Genomic DNA, 21,099 nt, shown 5'->3' with positions numbered 1-21,099 from the left:
TTAGAGAAAGCTGTAAATTGTATAAACAAAACTTCATACAAACCCCATGGCTAACATCTAAAGCCTCAATCTGGTATAATACTAAATTACAAATAGATAAGAAGCCTTTCTACTGGACACAGTGGGCCAATAAAGGGATATGGTCATTCGACAATCTTTATGAAGGAGAACATGTGGTCTCATTTAATCATTTTAAACAAAAGTATAACCTACCGAACAATGACTTTTGGAAATACCTGCAAATAAGACATTGTCTCCTGGTGACCATTAAAAATGCCCCTGACCCACCAACAGATATACAATGCATCTTTGTTACAATTAATAATAAAAAAGGAGGTTGTTCAGCTTTCTATGCCTTAATTAGAGATGTTAGTGCATCTAATTTAAGTGGACTTAAAATGGCATGGGAAAGAGATCTGGGGGAAACAATTAAGGATGAAATGTGGAAGCAGGTTGTATCTAAATAGCATACTTGTGTCCGTTAAATTCAATGTGAACTGATAACCTATAAAATTTTTAACAAGTGTTACTGGATGGCTAGTCTTAAACTAAGAAATGATGATCTGTGCTGGAGATGTAATACCGATATTTGTACTATGGTTCATATGTTGTATGAATGTGATAAGGTTAAAGAACTATGGGAAAAGATTGTACATTTTGTTAATAACATTTTCAGCCTACCATTACACAAAAACCCTGGTCTCTGTATGTTGGGTATCTTACCAGAAGATAAACTAGTAGTATGAAGAATTTTTGGGTATAATATTTCACAGTTCGATTTATTTTGCTCTACCCACTTTCATAAATTATAGTGTCCTGCACCTACTAGTAAAACAAAAAACAAATATTCAAAAAGTATATCTGGTGTCTGAATAAATGTTGGTTTGACTCTGCATTAATTCTTGTTAAAACTACAAAGTAATCCAGTCAAGAGCAGTGAGCAATTTTCTTTCTTTCATTTTCTTGAATTAACATTACATCAGCTTGTTTGTTTAAACTTCAATTTGTATTTGTTCGTTCAGGTGCAGGAGGAATTTCGAGGAGAACTTCAGAAAGGAAAGCTCGTTTCAGTGTTGCTGTCTATGAGACGCGGCTCTCTGCCTGCGCACAGAACACAACGCATGAGTAACCAGCTACTCAGTTGAGCTTTTCCACATCTTGTATTTGGATGCTTTAAACTCTTTTGAATGTTTAAATTGGCAAGGTTTAAAAACACGTGAAAATGATAATCTTTCATGATGACGGGCAGCAGCGGCCTGTCAATTATCCTGTGTTTTTTTTTACTGCAAACACTTAATAATAAGCGTTGACTGTGGCAGCGTATGAAGCCTTACTGTGATGAAGGATAATTTGGAACTCTTATTCTTTCCCCTGCAACCAGCACGATTAGGATGACGTGAAAGCCTCTCTGCATTAAAAGCAGCAGCTGAGCTATGGTGTATACTAGAGACTCTTTGTTGTTTGGTTTCTTACTTCCTTTATGGCTCAAACCACATAGGAAATCAGAAACGTGTGGCTACATACTTGTTGTTAGTGTACAGTCTTATCAGTTTCTGAAGTAGTGATTTTTTTTTATTATTATTCTTGTTGTTGTTGTTTTGTTTTTAATGGAACTTGTTTCACATACTAGAGGTGCTACACAGAACAACAGGAGAATCATATCGAAATTTTGTGTGCAGCTTTGTTATAAAGCTTTTAGGTCATGACTCTTAGCTTTAGTGCTATCTTTACAACCATGTGGTGTAGGATATTCTAGTTGACCAATTTAAATTAAGTAAACATACAAAAATGGACCAAAACTAATTAATGACATCTCAAAATAAGGATATGGAAATTTCAGTCGAATCAAATGCTCTCTAGATTTTAAATGTCAAATGCCCTCCATCAGAATACCATATGCCTAATATGATTGGCTATTTAAAAAGCTTTTGAAGTAAATTCCTGTTTCAATTAGAAATATGTAAATACATGAAAGAAAACTGTGCTTATCAAGGCATTTCATTGATCATTAAAGCAACATCTTTGTTAAGTAATGTGGCTGGGAAATTACTATGCATCACAGCTTTAGCAGTACCATATGCTAACATTAATGACCTAGATGTTTTCAAACAGATACAGATAGAAGAGCATCCAAGCATCTTAATGAGTTTTTTAATCTAAATTAAGTGGTATGCACATTCAGAAGCAACCTCTTTAATCATTGCTTAATTTATTGTTTTTCATTGTTACCTACATACAAAAGAACCTAATTAATTACCTGCTTTTGGGTATTATATTATATTTCGGTATTCTTATTATTTTTATTTCGCATCCTGCCTAATGTTGTCTATTGAAACAAGGCCAGAATCTATGAAGACAAATATAGTGAATGTTACCATGAAGGCTATGGTATAGATTATGTGCTAAAAAGGGGAAAATCACATTACATTAAAACATTGCAACATTACAATCTATGAGCAAAAGTAATGCTTTTTAAACAGTTAAATTCACTAAAATATAAAAGGAAAATAAATAAAAACAGAAGCTCAGACTAACTGTAAGTTACTGCTATCATAAAGCACATGGGCTTGGAAATGCTTGCTCTCTGAAGTATGCAGAGTTTAGCGGAGACACGCATACAAAGCCCTGCACATTTTGTATGTCTCCCTTATCAGACACACCAAATTCAGGTCTTGCAGCAGAGATTGTCTTACTATAGGGAGATGAGAGGGTCTGTATACTTACTATTTGAGAAAGCATAACGGCTAACTTGGATCACGTGTGCCTTTAATAACCAATCACATTACAGCCTTTGACATCACTGAATTTCAGTCAGAGTTGTACGGCACTCAATCGCTGTTTACAGATACCATAGGAATGAATGGGAAGTGCCATAAGCTATATCCCAGCAGTGACTTATCTTATAAAACACCATTTTTTTATTATTATTTATGGTAAACTCTAAAAATAGTTAGCCGTTATGTTTTTTTTGCTAAAGGTCTTAGGCTTGCCTTATAGTGCCTTTGGTTGCAGTCTTTACTAAAGAACTAATGGTTTGAATCATGTGTGTTAGATGAGAAAGACATACAAAATGTGCAGTGTTGGGTGTCCTCTAGAACAGATTTAAAAACCCCTGGCTAGGAGATACTGTAAAGGGCAATTCACACAAAGAAGGATAAATTTCAACCTGTCCTTCAACCAATAAGCTTGTATAGGTCGTTTGTCCAAATCCCTGAAATACGACCCATCAGAGCGTATAATACAATTGCCCCCTATAGGTAAAAGGTCATTTTCATATGAATGTTTTGTACTCTTTTATTTGCCCTCTGGTTTGTGTTTTCGTGTAGCTCAGTTAGTAGATTATTGTGTTATACCTTGATATGTAATCATGCTATCATGGGTTCGATCCCAGGGAACAGACGTGTGCGAAAATGTATATGCTCAAAAATCATAATTTAGCATGATTTCTGTGAGGGTTAGGTTTAGGGGTGGGGTTAGGTGTGGTCATTCGAACGAATAAGCCACCTACAGTAGTAAAATATGTAGGAAATACTGTGAGATCGGTGTAAAACGCCCACACATTGCATTTAAATAAACGTGCGTTTTGATTGGTAATGACGTTATACGTCAATTAATGACGACAAACGCAACTCGATACTGTCATTATTTTTACTCCCACTAGAGGGCGCTTAACTTTAAAACGTAAATTTAGGTCGTAATAAATGCTTGCACAAACGACCTATATGGTAGTTTTTTGTTGGATGGCAGGCTGATAAATTTAAACATAACTATAATTAATTGGTATAATATAACTATATTAGTGTCCGCACCAAAGAAGGATAACATTTTATTTATTGTGTGTTATGTCATCTTCCACTTTAAATACTCAAGCTCTTCGCTGCCAGGTGGTTTCTGATCAGCTGTCAATGTTTTTAATTATTCATCAGCTGGAATCAAAATCTTTCTTAAAAAACAAAACAAAAAAACGATACGTTATCATTATAGATATAGTGTGTGAAAAATTAGTGTGAACATTGCTTAGGTATCAAAAGCCTAAAGAATTTTCCATACTCACAGCACTACATCAGTGATAGCTAAAGTGGTTAGTGTATATGACACAATTTTGCTCAAATATTTTACCAAAAAGTGAAGCTTTTGTTTTATTGAAGATTACGATTGGGTCTATGTATTGAGAACTTCTATATCTGCCCTTAATCTGGAACCAAGCAGAGATATTGACTAACACAGGAAGTCATCCCTCTTTACACGTCTGACATTAGCCTTGTTTGTCTTTCACCATATGTCATCTACTCCAGAGATACAATATGTCAGCGATTGAGACACAATGAGTCTTATGTAAACACAGCAAATCATTGGCTCCTTATATTTTCCATTTAAACATTTTCATACAGTTTTACCCAAATAATGGCAGATGTTTGTTAATTTATTAATTTATTTTCTTATTTTAATTATTTATTTATTTTTTCCTTGAAGAATAAATTATTAATTTGTAATAGGAATGTGCAGAATAGCTAGGCCAGACTTCTGATTACTATCTGAATTCCCAGGTCACACATTCACACATTTGCAGCATTTTGATTAATTTTGAACATAATTATCCTCACTGGACTTGCAGGTCAAACATGGGGTGGCTCACCTGCCATGGGAATAGCACACATACTTTATATAATCAACATGAGGGAAAAGAAAGCAGGATAATTTGAATCTTATAGTAGAAGACTATAAAATGCTTTTGTCAAGTAAAATCTTTACACCTGACATAATAATTCACTGAACAGGGTTAAACTGTATAATGCATTTGGACAGGTTGGGTTACATCTTATGGGTTATAATTGTTTGTAAAATCTATGTTCGAACTGATATAAAACACAGCAGAATAGATTCAGTTGAATAATAATAAATAAATAAATAAATAAATCACTTATTACTGACTTGCCAGTATTACTGATCACAGTTTCAGAGTCTTCCATGAGATTCCATATATTGGGGTAAAACAGTATCCCTAATGTGAAATTTAACAAATAAATAAATAATAATTGTTATTATTATTTTTATCTCTATGTTCTCCACATAAATATTTTATCTTTCTGTAATTCTTTAATTTTTGATAAGAATTTTCTGGTCTTTTCACTTAATTCTGGTATGGAGCGCTCTCATAAAATTACCTCTGTACATCACAGGAAAGCAGCTGACTTGACAAATGGCAATTTGCCTAGTAAAGATGACGCTGATCCATAATTTCATTTGTTCTCCAGAGGCTGTCCCTTACGTAAGTATGCATACACCTTCCTTTTTGACTAAAGTGTTGTGTTATTTCTCCTTCCAGTCATTCTCATGTTACTCATTCCTACTGATTCTCAAGATTACATCATCTGAAATGTATCAGGTAAAAGGCCTATGACTGAAAACAACCTTAGATAGCCGATAATGCACTCAATCTTACCTGATCCCAGGGACAGATGATTCCTCCAAAAAACATAAAGAGGTAACCCATGGCAACCAGGCAGGCCCAGATCACCAAGGAGAAAACTCGGAGCAGCTTCTTGAAGATGGACTCGATGCAGGCCAGAACAAAGATAGTGAGGAAAATAGCCAGCGCAGTGGGGACAGTGATTACAAAGACGATGTGATCCTCGATATCCTGCAGAGAGATTGCAGTGTTACAAAGAAGAACTTTAATTTCACCTTCCAACTGCACCCGCATCACATAATTGGATAATAGTTTACCAGATAAACTAGTGTCTGCCAATGAACCCAAAGACACTTGTCAAACTGGGGGACTGAGCATTGACCTTTGCAGGTTAATTTGTTTCTCTATAGGTTACAAATTGCCCCACTACTATTATGCATGGTAGTTATAACAACAAATGCAATGTGTGAAGGATCACAAAATAATTACACATTAAGAATATAATTATTATTTATTATTTACATTACACAAACCCTTCAGCATTGCACTACACTGGTTGGTAAAAAAATGTTGCGTGTACAGAAGTACTAATTCATTGGTCTCCCCTGAATTAACTGCTTTAGCTTGTTTTATTGTCAAAAGTAATTTGCTTTTGGATAAAAGGATCGCTTAAATCAGGTTTCAACATTTCTAAGTTCCATCTCAAATCAAACACACGTGCCAGTAATTGTATAATCCTAAAGGCTTTGGTTTGATTTTACAGGTGTGATTTTTGGTTTGATTTTGCCACGATTTGTCAGAAGATGGTGCCAAGAGCTAAATAATCCATCTATTCATTGTACAAATCCCTCGTCCTTGGCATACAGCATACTACAATAGGTATGAATTAATTGTCAGTTGATTGTTAAATTACTTACTTAGTGTTTACACATGATTTCCATGACAGAGTCTAAATCCTTCAAAGTGCTTTACAATCATGTGTCCAGGGGGGCGGATGTCTTTCCTCAACCACCACCAGTGTTCAGCATCCACCTGGATGATGCAAAGGCAGCTACAGTATAATGGCACCAGTGCACTCACCACACACCTGCTACAGGTGGAGATGAGAGAGTGTCACAGAGCCAATCAAGTAGATGGGGATTAGGAAGCCATGATTGACAGGGGTCAGTGGCGACAATTTAGCCAGGACACTGCCCTTAAGAAAATTAACCATGGTTTTACTACAAATAAAACCAAAAAACCATGGTTACTGTAGTTAAACCATGGTAACCACAAATTAACTATGGTTTTGCTATATTAACCATAGTTTAACCATGGTATTTGTAGTAAATCTGTGGTTTTACAAATGGCAGTCAATACGCCAAAAAACCATGGGTTACTACAGTTTTACTATAATAAAACCATGGTTATTTTTCGTAAGGGTGGGGTTACATTCCTTTACAAAAGGTGCCATGGCAAAAGTGAAGAAGGGAAGTGCCAAAAGCCTGAATTCACTCACTTTTTTTTCATTCACTCCTTTAAGTGAACTGTATTAGTGGTCTAATATGGGGAGTAGTGAATGAGGGTATAGGGGGCGATTTCGAATTCAGGCTAAGGTCCAAGGCAGGTGAGGTTTTTTTTTTTTTTTTTTTTTTCAGGGTTGGAGCTAACTCTTTAGGACTGAACTTGCCTATCCCTGTCTTTAATGAATAAATTTATTATTTATTAGGATTTATTGTACAGGAATAAAATAACAATACATGAACATCTGAATATGAAGTCATGTCTATAACTGTTACAGAGGAGGTGTCTCAGCTCTCCCTGCACCAACACCAATTAAACCAGCTCACCACATTAACCGAGGATCTGGTCAGAGCATTGCAAAGCCTCAGTGTCACCACCTGTTCCAAGCAACCCACTCCCAGTTCCAACACCCCCAGTCAGCCCATGACTCACTTTCCCTGAGAGATTCGATGGAGAACCTGCTAAATGCAAGGGCTTCATACTTCAGTGTTCGCTCTTCGTCAACCAGCAACCATTGCTATACCCCACAGATTCCAGCTGCATTGCTTTAGTTTGTTCACTGCTGACAGGGAGAGCATTGGATTGGGCTACCGCTGTATGGAAGACTAACAGTTCATCCTTCTCCACCTTCGAAGCCTTTCTGCAAACTTTCCGCAAGGTTTTCAAACACCCGGCTGAGGGGAGAGGCGAGGGAGACCGGTTATTAAACCTGACTCGGGGAAGGAGGTCGGCAGCTGAGTACGCTATTTCATGCCGTACTTTTGCAGCCCAGACTGTGTGGGTTGAGGACCCATTAAAGGTCTTGTTTCAGAGAGGATTGAATGTAGAGCTTCAGTCGGAATTTGCCTGCTGAGTTGAAGGAAGGAGTCTGAGTGAGTTCTTCGATCTGGCCAGTAAAAATTTACAGTTTGATCCGTTCTCAATGTTCAGCTTGAAACATGCCTCGTTCTGCCAATGGAGCCATCAGCGGAGCTGAACCCATGCAATTGGGATACACTCACCTCACACGTGAAGAACAAGAATGCCGTCTGCAGAATCAGCAGAATCTCTTGCCCATTCCGACCATCATCCAGTACCAGAAGACTGAGAGGGAAGAATTATCAGCGTCAACAGGGAGGTCAAACTGCACTTTGGAACCCTGCACTCAGAACTCATTCGATTCTGCATCATCCTCTCACCCAATCATACCATCATCCTTGGACTGCCATGGTTACGGACACACAATTCACTCATCTCTTGGAGGGAAGGATAGATCAATCAACGGTGTGCCACGTGTCAAGAACGTTGCCTGTCAAGAGTGAGATACCCAAAACCACTCTTCCTAAAGGATATTTACGTTATCTCAACCTGAATCCGAAGCCATGAAGCTTTACATTAAGAAAGAACTCTCCAAGGGATTTTTCTGGCCCTCCACTTCTCCTGCCTCAGCTGGGTTTTTTCTTTGTTAAGAATGATGGAGGTTATGGTCATGTATTGATTACCGGGGCCTCAGTGATATCACCATTAAGTTCCTCTACCCATTGCCCCTAGTTCCAGCTGCACTAGAACAGCTTCGCCGGGCCAAATACTACACCAAGTTGGATTTACTTAACGCCTACAACCTGATTCGAATCCATGAGGGAAACTAATGGAAGACTGCTTTCTCCACCACTAGTGGGCACTACAAGTACTAGGTTATGCCCTTCGGCCTAGCAAACAGTCCATCAGTTTTAAAATCCTTAATAAATAACATATTCCGGGACATGCTCGACAGATGGGTAATCGTATACATAGACAACATCTTGATCTATTCAAGTTCTCTGGAGGAACATGTCCACTATGTGAGGTGAGTGCTGAAATGCCTTATCCAGTATCAACTCTACGTCAAGGCTGAGAAATGTGAGTTCCATCAATCCAGCAGTTCTTTCCTCGGGTACATTATCGGAAAAAGTAACTTTCTGTTACAGAGGAAGTTCCCGTACCACCTCCTCCTCACCACCAGAGGGAACCATCCCCTAAATATTAATGAACTCTGATTTGGATTCCAATTACCATCATCCCTCATATCTGGGACTGGTCAATCACACCACACCTCACTACAATCACACCTCATCACTCTCTACACCTGCTTCTCATTTACACGCCCACACACATATTAGCAGTCACCAAATGCTCAGTCACTGAGAAGTCTTGATTTGCCCGGCTGTCTTTTCTGAGCGTTATTAACCTTGGTTGTTTTCTAGTTTATTGACCTGCCCTGATCTCTCGCCTGGTTAACGTTCTGTCTAAGCCTTGTCTCCATTGTTCAGCCTTGCCTTCTGACCCTGTATTGTCTGAACATTCGCAATAAAGCTGCAAATGGATCTGATCATCTGACACAATAATGTAATGATTCAAATTATTTTAATTTGGTAGTTTTTCTCAGCAAAATTAGCTAAATACAATTAACTATGATTTTGATTTATCGCAAATCATGTAATTTATTTCATAAATTTCAATGGATTGAATGTTTTAGTAAATACACTGAACAGCAATACAAAATTTAACCCAAATTATTATTACAGGGGCACAGGCCATAGCCTGTCTGGAGAAATGGGCAGGATTCAGATGCGGGTTTACTCAAAGCTTTATTTAAAGCAGAGGAGGCAGAGCAGATGAGTCACGTTCACAGGTTTACTCGTAGTGACAGGATGTATAGTTGAAGCAGATGAATCAAAGCCGATGAGTAACGTTCCACAGTAATTCGAATGACATAGAGAACAGGTGGCGAGCAATAAGGTTCACAACAGGGAAACAAGGAGGGCGGGGAAAACTCAAACAGTAGCTACAGTGATACAGTGATACAGTAGCTGGATGTCTTTGTCAATATCAAAGCCACTGGAAGGCAAGCATACAATCTTTAGCCGAAAGAGCATAACCTAGTACCATAACCTACATAACCAATGTCATAATTACTGTTTAATAAAATGTATTTATTATTGTGTACTGTCTAAAAATATTTGTTCCCTTTCAAATGTTCTCTCACATTGTGTATGTGGAAAACCCTTGTTTGACTCTATACTGAAGCCTGATTTCATGTGTGTAGCTGAACAAAACAATGGTACTTTAGTCTGACAGAAAAGGCGAGCCAACCCCTATATAAGTTGACTTGCAGTGCTATTTCATCAGAATCTTCTCCTTCAGCTACAAGGAACATCACTTTGCTGACACCCAAACAAGAAGCTGAAAGAAAGAAGTTCAGCCTGCATCTCACCACCGTAGAAGTGTATAAAGGTAAAACAGTAGCAAAACTCGAGAGCTTGTTGATCTGAATGTAAGAACTTGTCATATTAATATTCACATTTAGTATGGGAGGCCCTTTCAGCATAAAAACGTTCCAGCATTACTCGTCGTAATTATATTTTTACTAGTAACAATTAAATTAAAGAGCTCTATAATTTAATTTGTACTAGTAACAATTACAATTATAGAGCTCTATAATTCAATTTTTACTAGTAACATTTATGATTGTAGAGCTCTCTAATTCGGTTTTTACTAGTAACAATAACAATTATAGAGCTCTACAATTAAATTTGTACTAGTAACAATTACAATTACAGAGCTCTATAATTTAATATTTACTAGTAACAATTATGATTATAGAGTTCTCTAATTCAATTGTTACTAGTAACAATTCCAATTAGAGAGCTCTACAATTCATTTATTACTAGTCATAAGTCTCCATTGACTTCCATTCATTTTTAATTATAGAGCTCTGTAATGCAATTGTTACTAGTAACAATTAGGATTATAGAGCTCTCTAAATGAATTGTTACTAGTAAAAATTGGGATTATAGAGCTCTGTAATTGAATTGTTACTATTAACAATTACAATTATAGAGCTCTCTAATTGAATTCTTACTAACAATTACAATTATAGAGCTCTCTAATTGGATTCTTACTAGTAACAATTACAATTATAGAGTTCTCTAATTGAATTCTTACTAGTAACAACTGAATTACAGAGCTCTTCAATTGATTTATTACCATTAAAATTACACATTAAAGATATGTGTAATTGCAGAGCTCTATAATTGAATTACAGAGCTCTCTAATTGAATTGTTACTAGTAACAATTGAATTAGAGAGCTCTCTAATTGCAATTGTTACTAGTAACATTTGAATTACAGAGCTCTCTAATCATAATTGTTACTAGTAACAATTCAATTAGAGAGCTCTGTAATTCAATTATAGAGCTCTATAATCAAATTGTTACTAATAACAATTCAATTGTAGAGCTCTCTAATCGCAGCCCTTACTAGTAATAATTAAATTATAGAGCTCTCTAATTCAATTGTTACTAGTAACAATTCAATTAGAGAGCTCTGTAATTCAATTACAGAGCTCTCTAATTGAATTGTTACTAGTAAGAATTAAGTTACAGAGCTCCATAATTCAGTTCTTACTAGCAACATTTAGAGTTAGAGAGCTCTGTAATTGCAATCTTACTAGTTCAAATTGAATTACAGAGCTCTACAATAGCAATTCTTACTAGTAACAATTGCATTACAGAGCTCTGTATTCGGTGACATATCATTATGCTAATCGTGCCTTATGCATATTCAACTGGGGTATATAAACAGGCAGGCGCCCCCAGTCTACATGGACGAAGTACACGGTGGAGAGGCAGGGCAGCAGTCTGAAATATCTGCGATTTGTAGCCAAAACATTAAATTCAAACACAATACCATTTTAAAATCCCCAGGATGTCTCCTAATAAAATAAAAAGAGAAAATTCAGATAACACATTCATAAAAGAAATTATAGGCATATTAGTGCTCTTAGTGCAAGTTGTCTAAAAACAATCTGGTGCTTCCTACACTCAAAAAAAAGTACTTTTACTTTTGCCAATTAACTTAAAAAAAAAAAATTAACAATGTGAACTTAATTTAGTCTAGTTCATTCAACAAAAAAGTGTGCATTGTCAGCTTTACTTAAAAATTATTTGTTCAGCCAACATAACATTGTTAAAGACTTGAATCTCATTGGCTGAGGATTTTGCAGTGTATTATGGGTAATTGTTGTTCTGTCACCCTCTTGCAGAAGTGTAGCACCATTAGATAGGTACCTGAGTAATAAATTAACACGGTTGAGTTAATGAACTTGTTCTGATAAATTTTAGAACAAACCTTACAAATAAGTGGTTGGAAATGCTACATTGCATTTCATACGTGTTTACAATTTGTTTGAAGAACTGTAATTAAGAAATGGTTCTTATGTTGAATTATACTGAGTGGCTGCACTGTTATTTATTGATTCAGTGTTATGGTAGTAATGGGAAGTTCGGATCATTTTACCGACTCAGACTTTTGAGTCTCGTTCAGCAAAATGAACGAATCTTTTTTCGAGTCATTTTGTTCATTTCATTCATTATAGCAAAATGTTATTAAAATATTAAGTGCTACCTCCCCAACACATCTAGTACTTATGCAAACGTTGATCACACTACAAACAATACAAAACTAAAATGCTATAAGATAAAGAAAGCTCACCTCACCTCTTATCTGACAAGAAGTCTTCGGGTTTAAGTCATTCCTTAATCACGTGACAGACCCATACGCAAAAACTAACGCGGTCTTGAGCCGGAAAGAGAATTGATTAGTTCATCTCATGAGTCTTTCGGGTCTCGGGTCGAGTTTGACTCGTTCCTTAATCATGTGACAGCCCCATACGCAAAACTAACACAGTCTTGAGCCGGAAAGAGAATTGATTAGTTCATCTCATGAGTCTTTCGCGTCTCGGGTGTCGGGTCGAGTTTGACTCGTTCCTTAATCACATGACAGACACATGCGCTATTTCTGACATTTCTGTCACTGTGTTTTTGTTATTGTTTGTTGAGGATCTGTGGTTTGTTATTATTTTATTAATAAATAAAAACCTGTTATAAATAAAATTTTGATTAATTTGTCTTCTTGACTGTCTATCAGTAAATAAACACTAGGCTATATAATAATATAATAATCCAAGCTTACAATAAAAAGTATTTATAGACTAGTTTGTTCATTTTTACTCCAATTTTGAGTTTGCTGGTATAATAATTGCTTTTCCTAGGCAGACTTGACATATTGGTGTAATATATGTATAAGAATTTATATTAAAACCAAATAACATTTTGAATTTGAATTATTAATGTTTGTTTAAAACATTAAGGTTATGATAACTTGAGCTTTAACAGTTTTAACCCAGCTCAGAGTGAGGAGTTTCAGATCCTGGTGCTCTGCCAGTGCAGGGGCCATGTTTTGGAAAACTTTGACGAGAGGTTAGCAAGTTTGAGGCCTTCTGCTACCTCTTCTAAGACCTCAGATGCTATGATGGAGATGCGGGCCAACCTTGCAGAGCCACTCTTACCCCGCACATCAGACCCTCTGGCCTGGTGGAGGAGATGTTCACCAGTATACAAAAGCCTTTCTGAAGTCACAAAGACAAGACTTTGCATTGTGGCCACATCCGTGCCATCTGAATTTTTTTTTTTCTAAAACTGGGCAGATTATCTCAGATAGAAGAACTCACAGACTCAGCCCATCCAAGGTCAGGGAGCTTTTCTTTTTTTTTATATATAATGCAAACATGCCTTAAAGCAAGTCCTAAAAATATAGCCACAGTGTTTTATTTATTTTAAAGCTTATTTATTTTTATTTATTTAGAAAAAGACTAGCTTGTTGTGCAATATTATTGTTGTTGTGATTTTAAAGGTAATTTGTTATTGTTACTATAAGGCTCCGTAGCTTTAGTATCTCTTAATTTTCATTTATTTTTTATTCAAATGGTTTAAAATTATTTTGGGAATAGTTATCCTCTTTGATATAAAGTTTTTATTTTGGGCCAAAAGTGTTATTTATTTTAAAACGCATTCATTTAAAATTATTATGTAAAAAAAAGCAAAGCTTGTTGTGCAATATTTAGTTTTTCTTTTTTTATATTGTACTTTTAAAGTTAATTTGTTAAGGTTATTAGACCCTGTGGCTTTATTATATTTTAATTTTAATTTCATTTTTAATTATTAAAATTTTTTATTATTTTAATTTATTTTGGAATAGTTGTCCTCTTTGTTACAAAGATTTTCTGGCACAAAAATAAACAATAAACAACAATTCAAAAGTATGTACAGTGTTTTTAATGTTTGTAAAGTGTCATATGTTACAAAAGTATGGTTTACACAGACAATCTGATTTAATAACTGCACAACTAAACAAAAACAAACAAACAAACAGACAGAAAAAAAGATCAACATTTTAAGCATAACCAACTCTTTATTTCCACATTCAGTGTTATGGAAAAGTACCACCGTGACAGAAATTAAAAGCAACAATTTGAAACCAGAAATGCATCACGTATATAATACGTGAGTAAATAATACTAATAATAAATAAGTACTACGCACCCATTTTGTAAGGAAAGTTGTAAATTAAATAATTACTCTAGCCAATGTTGTCACATCACGGGACAAAATAACGAAAAACCCGAAGAACCGAAAGATGAACTATTCAATTCTCTGCATTCTTTTACTGTCTATGGTTTTAGCGTATGGGTCTGTCACATGATTAAGGAATGACTCGACCCGAAGACTCATGAGATGAACTAATCAATTATCTTTCCGGCTCATGCTGCATTGGGTTTAGCGTACTGGGCTGTCACGTGATTGAGGAACGAGTCAAAAACCCGATAGACCCGAACTATGAACTAATCAATTCTCTTTCGGGCTCAGACTGCATTGGGGAAACGTATGGGGTTGTCACGTGATTAAGGAACGAGTCAAAAACCCGATAGACCCGAACTATGAACTAATCAATTCTCTTTCCGGCTCAAGACTGCATTGACTGACAGGTGAATTACTACTACTAGAACAGAACCCATAGAATAATGCGCATGCGCGACTGAACGAATCACTCCCCGAGACGACTCGTTCTTCCCGAGTCACATTAAAGATTCGTTCAAAATGAACGAATCGTTCAAGAACGACACATCACTATGTTATGGACTTAATTACAATTTTCATGTACAATTAACTCAATTGTTGTTTGTTGACACTAAGGTTTGTTAATTTAAGTTTACTTTAACTTCTTTTGTTTGTTGAGATTCCTTAAATTGTGTGGAACCTGTTGACATAATATTTTTAATTAAACCCAACATTTCATTTTTTTGAGTGTAATGTGGGACACTGAAAAGTCTATGATAAAAGTCCAAAATCTATGATGATGATAGTAATAGTAATGATAATAATAATAATGATATTGATAATAATAATGATCATAATAGTAAAAGTTCTGAAAAGGCCAAAGTCTATGATAATGATAATAGTAATAATAATGATGATGAAAATCGTCTAGTAATTCTCTTGGTTATGGATGGATTGATTAATAATTGAACATCATCAGACAAATAATACAATATGAGTAGTTTTTATGAATTTATTACAAAGACATTAGCCAACTATTTTCATAGGCTAGGTTATTATATATATTTTTGTACATAAAAGAGTTAAATGCACAGTCAGAATTCCTCACTGTTCTTTTGTTCATTTTACTTAACAACAAACACATGCAACCACAACAGGCATAAGCTTATTTGAAGGCAAAATATAAAATCTTGCAACCTGGAGAAAGAAAAAAAAAAACGTGAAAAAACTTTAGGCTAGATTTAACCTTGAGTCACAATCAGGCTATTTGGCCTAATGTTTTCTATTTTACTAAACAACAAACACAACCATTCTATTATTGCATATCAATACTAAACTGTATTGTTAATATTAAAAATTAATTTATACTCCTTAATATCAAGTTTGTCAAAAGGCTTTCATCTCAGGCATCATCTTAATTTTGCTTTAATGTGAACATGATTTATGTTACCTAAATCTGTAAAATATTTCAGGATACTTTAGAACCACGCTACACATCAACATGCCCATATTCATATGCAAAATAATAAAAAGCATCAACAAGTGTTAAATAGGCTGGCAAAATTCTAGAAGCATACTAAAACATGCTAGCAACACTTAGCTAAGTGTTAAAGCATGCAACTATTGCATTGAATAAGGAATATGCTGTTACTCAGGCTAGCAACATCCGATCTGCCCCAAACTTCACACATTTGACAAGAGTCCTATACTGAACACATCAACATGTCCGTATTCGGTTATAGTCATAGCACCACCTGTTGGTAACAGGAAGTGTCATGTTTAACACTTTTATGGATTCCTAGCAACATATTAAAAAGCATCAACAAGTGCTAAATATTATATATTGATAAGAGTCCTGTCCTGAACACATTAACATGCCCGTTTTCGATGATAGTGCCACCTGCTGGCAACAGGAAGTGTCATTTTTAAAACTGTTATGGACTAATAAAAAGCATCAGCAAGTGTTAAATAGGCTGGCAACATTCTAAAAGCATACTAAAACATGATAGGAACACTTAGCTAAGTGCTAAAACATGCTACTAATCAGTGAAAAGGGAAGTTGCTGTAACTCAGGCAAGCAATGTCCGATCTGCCCCAAACTTCACACGTTTGACAAGGGTCCTGTCCTAAATAAATCAATATGCCCATATTCGGTTATAGTCATAGCGCCAACTGCTGGCAACAGGAAGCGTCATGTTTAACACTTTTATGCACTATTTGCAACACATAAAAATATGCCATTGTGTGCTTATCATGCTAGAAATATTTTCAAACATTCTAGCAACACTTACTATGTGCTAAATGATGATATTAATAGTATGAAACAGGAAGTTGTTGTTAATCATGCATACAATTCCCAATCTGACCCAAACATCACGTTTTATAAGAGAACTGGCCTGAAGACAACTAAAGGCCAATATTCAATTATGAGTATAGCGCCACCTGCTGGCAACAGGAAATTACTTATTTTATTATTCAATTCGGCACTTACAAACTCTCAGATCTGGAAATACAAGTTCAAATCCTAGGGCTTTGACTTTTGCTACTCATTTTGCTGTATTCCTGCTGCAAAACTCACTTGTGCACATGAAGACATTTTATTGGTCGATGCCTGGACAGTGAACAACACCAGCCGTTGCGACTTGCCAATAAAAAATTTGTTGGTTCATGGAGCTATCAATAGTACTAAACAACTTGCCCTGTCAATATGTTTGAATCAATCTATGGTTTTAATGGGAATAATCAGGACAGAGAGCGCTTCACTATATTTGCAGCAATTTTTAGTAATTATTAACACAATGTACATTGATTGTGCATTGATAACTGTGCTGACTATGCTTTACAATAGCATTTTATTTGGCTCAACTCTAGTTGCTCAAAACAGTATTGCTGGTCATAACTGCTTATTTTTTATGTTTTGCTTTTTAATGTACATTTAGCACTTTGAACCGCTGGTGTGTTTTACACGAGGATCAGTGCCCCTTGTTACAGCGAGTTGTGGGGAAGTCGTGGCATAATGGTAAGAGAGTTTGACTCCTAACCCTAAGGTTGTGGGTTTGAGTTTTGGGCTGGCAATACCACGACTGAGGTGCCCTTGAGCAAGGCACCAAACCCCCAAATGCTCCATGGGTACTGCAGCATGAATGGCTGCCTACTGCTATGGGTGTGTGTGTTCATGCTGTGTGTGTGTGTGTGCACTTTAGATGGGTTAAATGCAGAGCATGAATTCTGATTATGGGTCACCATACTTGGCTGTATGTCACATCACTTTCATTAAGCAGCTCAATCCTGCTAGGCTAATCGGAGTAGAATGCTGTCATGAATGATAAAGCTGACAGCTTTGTATTTGTGTGTGGGTAGCAGAGCTGGTGTGTGTAGCTAGCTGCTCTTGCTATGAGAACATTCAGTCTAGCAAAGCATTTTGGAGAGAAAAAGGAAGGGATTAGTTCACGCTGAGGCCGGAACTCCCTTGAAGAAAGCTTGTGCTCGCTCACCATCTCTCCATTCATTCTGCAATCCCCTTAAACCTGCTTCACATGTGGCCTTTCCAATATTGGCTGTCCCACGCTTGGTGCCTGGGCCTGTTTTATATCAAGGTAAACCATCAATGTGTCTAAGCTACTGTGTCTTGGACAGCTTCTTCGCTGTCTCAGGCAGGCATGCAGTTGGGACTGACCTCCAAGAAGAAAGTAAATACAACAGATGTTTCCAACTCAGATTGGAGAGCTCTGTTGAAGGGCAATCCAGCATCCAAACTGAAGCGGGGGATGCTTGCATATCAACTGAGAGTGGTAGCTTACATCAATTTCCAAGGTGGTCTGAGGTCTCACTCACTTTACAGGATGGCTCGACACCTCCTATTTTGAGCACAGAATTAACTACTCTTGATAAGAGCAGTTTACATGCCAGGCAGTTTGAACCATGAGGAAAACTGGCTGTCCAGAGGCAATGTTAGAGAGCCCATAGCCAAGATATCACCCATCTAGCACTCCCCATTAAATATGGCGAGCAGGGACCTAATGTACTTTGCCCTATAAGGGCTTTGAGAGTGTATTTTGAGTGTTCCAGCCAGTTCAGACAGTTGGAGCAGCTAGATAATGGACACCATAGCCTTGGCTTATTTCTCAGGAGGCTTACAGTTCCCCATAGGTGTGATGGCCAACTCCACCAGAGGAATGGGCTCCTTCTGGGCAAAGTCCAGTGGGACTGCTATTAGTGAGATTTGTGCAGCCACTGACTGGTTGTCACCATTCAAATTTGCCACATTCTATAATTTTGACGTCCCTGCCCTGCAGGCACAGTTCCTATCTTTTTAACCTGCCCATTTCTTCCAAAGGGTGAAAATGGTTATATTTATAATCCTCAGCTGTGTCTTGGGACTCAGCTGGCTAATGTTCTTTAGGGGTCCTTAACTGAAGTGTTCCAAGTCTTGGGTTTCAGTTACTGACGTTACCTCAGTTCCCTAGGATAAGGGAACCAAGCAATGTGTCACTGGCCATGCTGAAAGCTGCACGCTAATCTATGACTGCCTCTTCAGTCGTATGATTCTGATAAAATGTCAACTGCAAGCCTACTTACTGTATATGGAGGTTGGCTCCAGCCTTTCTGGCAAGCAAAATTGTCATTAGTTTAAATTGTCATTAGGTTTAAATTGTAATGATTATTATGTGACCATATGCCTAACATTGAAAAAATAATGCACTTCACAATATTGAATAAACATGAATATAATTAATGTATTACATTGCACAGGTGGGAAAAGTCAAACGTCAATTCAAGTCCAAGAAAGTCTCAAGCCTCGAGTCAAATATCGCCATTAATCTATTCTCAAAGTTGGGAGCTGGGTCTATACTGAGCAAGCTATGATGACTTTCACCTTGATATTTTATAAAACTGACTCGCTGAGGCCAGCCTAAAAAGATGCTCAGGACAGTTGACGGGCCACTGCTGCGCATCGTCACGAAAGCTTATCTTTCTCACGTGTTGTTAAGCCATAGCTACCGCTTAAAGCGTCCAAACACAAGACGCGGAAAAGCTGAACAGAGTAGCGCGTGCCGTGTTAGGTGCGCATGAGAGAGAGGTCAAATCTCTGTTCAGGGTTTACGCAGAGAAAGGCGTCTCAAAACACTAGAACATCGAATTTGCTTATTTTTGCTCTTGTGCCGACAAATACATACAAAATATGTCAAAATACTCACCTTGGAAATTATGCTCGAAATAAATGTCAGTTATTTCTTAAGTGAAAGTAAACAGTTGAGGAAAAAAATGGGATGTGTATTATATTGGATGCGTTCATCGTCTCTTAAAGTGACCTCGCCTAATTTAGCTACTGGCTACTATCATGATAATCCAAGAAAATGAAAATGAAAATCACTCACTGCTCTTGACTGAATTTCTTTGTAGTTTTAACAGTCAAACCAAAAATTATTCAGAAGCCAGATATAATTTTTGATATATATAGCAAAACTGTAATAATGTGAGAAATGTTGAATGTGTCTGAATAAATGTAGGTTTGATTGTATATTACATTTTTACATTGAAGACTATCCAGTGCTATTATTTGGTTTCTGTAGCTTGACACCTACAAACTTGACAAAAAAACTTAAACATTGGTGTGAAACAGGAGTAATGTTGTTTGCACCTTGTGCAATGTGGAATTAGTTTACAGCTTTTTCAAGCACTTTGTGATACATTTTGGAAACAGGAGATGAGCCCCTTTTCTAATGCACCACCTAGCTTGATAAACCCCTTCTCAAAGACTTACTGTTTGTCAATTTTATTTGGGTAACACATATTCTGAATGCCTTCGGCAGAATTCGAATGAGCCATTTTAATCTAGATTTCAAGGTCACAGTGAGATTAATCTAGATTAAAAAAATTTATCTATGCCCACCTCTTTTATATATATATATATATATATATATATATATATATATATATATATATATATATATATTTGACACAATTAACCATACTACCAAAAATACCACTGAGCTTAATGTGTATCAGTCACTCCTATCTTCCTTATCTGCTAATGTCTCCTCTGCTAAAAGGACATACTACCATAACAAAATTAACAATTCATCTAACTCTCGCATGCTTTTAAAAACATTTTCCTCACTTCTTTGTCATCCTCCTCCCCCTCCTGCTTCATCTCTAATAGCTGATGACTTTGCCACATTTTTCATTAATAAAATTAAACACATGAGTGCACATTTTTCACACTACAATCAGTCAAGCTCATATCACCATCAAACATACACTCATTTACATCCTTCTCTTCACTCTCTGAGGCAGAAGTCTCAAAACTCATCCTTTATAATCACCCTACTACTTGCCCGCTTGATCCTATTACATCTCATTTCCTTCAAGCCATTTCTCCTGCAGTTGTACCTGAACTCACTCACATCATCAACACATCCCTCCACACTGATGTTTTTCCCTCATCATTTAGACAGGTTCGTATTACTACACTACTTAAGAAACCCACCCTCAACCCATCTCTCTTAGAGAACTACAGACCAGTTCCCCTTCTTCCTTTCATTGCAAAAACACTTGAACGAGCTGTGTTCAACCAAGTCTCTACATTTCTCACACCCAACAACCTCCTTGACAGCAACCAATCTGGCTTCAGAAGTGGACATTCAACTGAGACTGCCTTGCTCTCAGTTGTTGAAGCTCTAAGACTGGTAAGAGTGGAATCCAAATCTTCAGTACTTATCCTGCTTGATCTGTCCGCTGCTTTTGACACAGTTAACCACCAGATCCTCCC

At 36.6% G+C, this 21,099-nt stretch overlaps 1 protein-coding gene across 3 annotated transcripts in view; it reads right to left on the bottom strand.

The window, feature by feature from the left end:
* The window catches only part of adcy2a (adenylate cyclase 2a), a 157,243-nt gene that overhangs the window by 122,464 nt on the left and 13,680 nt on the right, over positions 1 to 21,099 (bottom strand). For all 3 annotated transcript variants that reach the window (XM_026284118.1, XM_026284119.1, XM_026284120.1), the window contains exon 2: positions 5,444 to 5,641. In XM_026284118.1, the coding sequence (XP_026139903.1) occupies positions 5,444 to 5,641 (198 nt within the window). The remainder of the gene's footprint in view (positions 1 to 5,443; positions 5,642 to 21,099) is intronic.

The sequence above is a fragment of the Carassius auratus genome, chromosome 16 (genome assembly GCF_003368295.1).
Source record: "Carassius auratus strain Wakin chromosome 16, ASM336829v1, whole genome shotgun sequence".
Lineage (NCBI taxonomy): Eukaryota > Metazoa > Chordata > Actinopteri > Cypriniformes > Cyprinidae > Carassius > Carassius auratus.
This window is presented reverse-complemented; position numbering and strand designations above follow the sequence as displayed.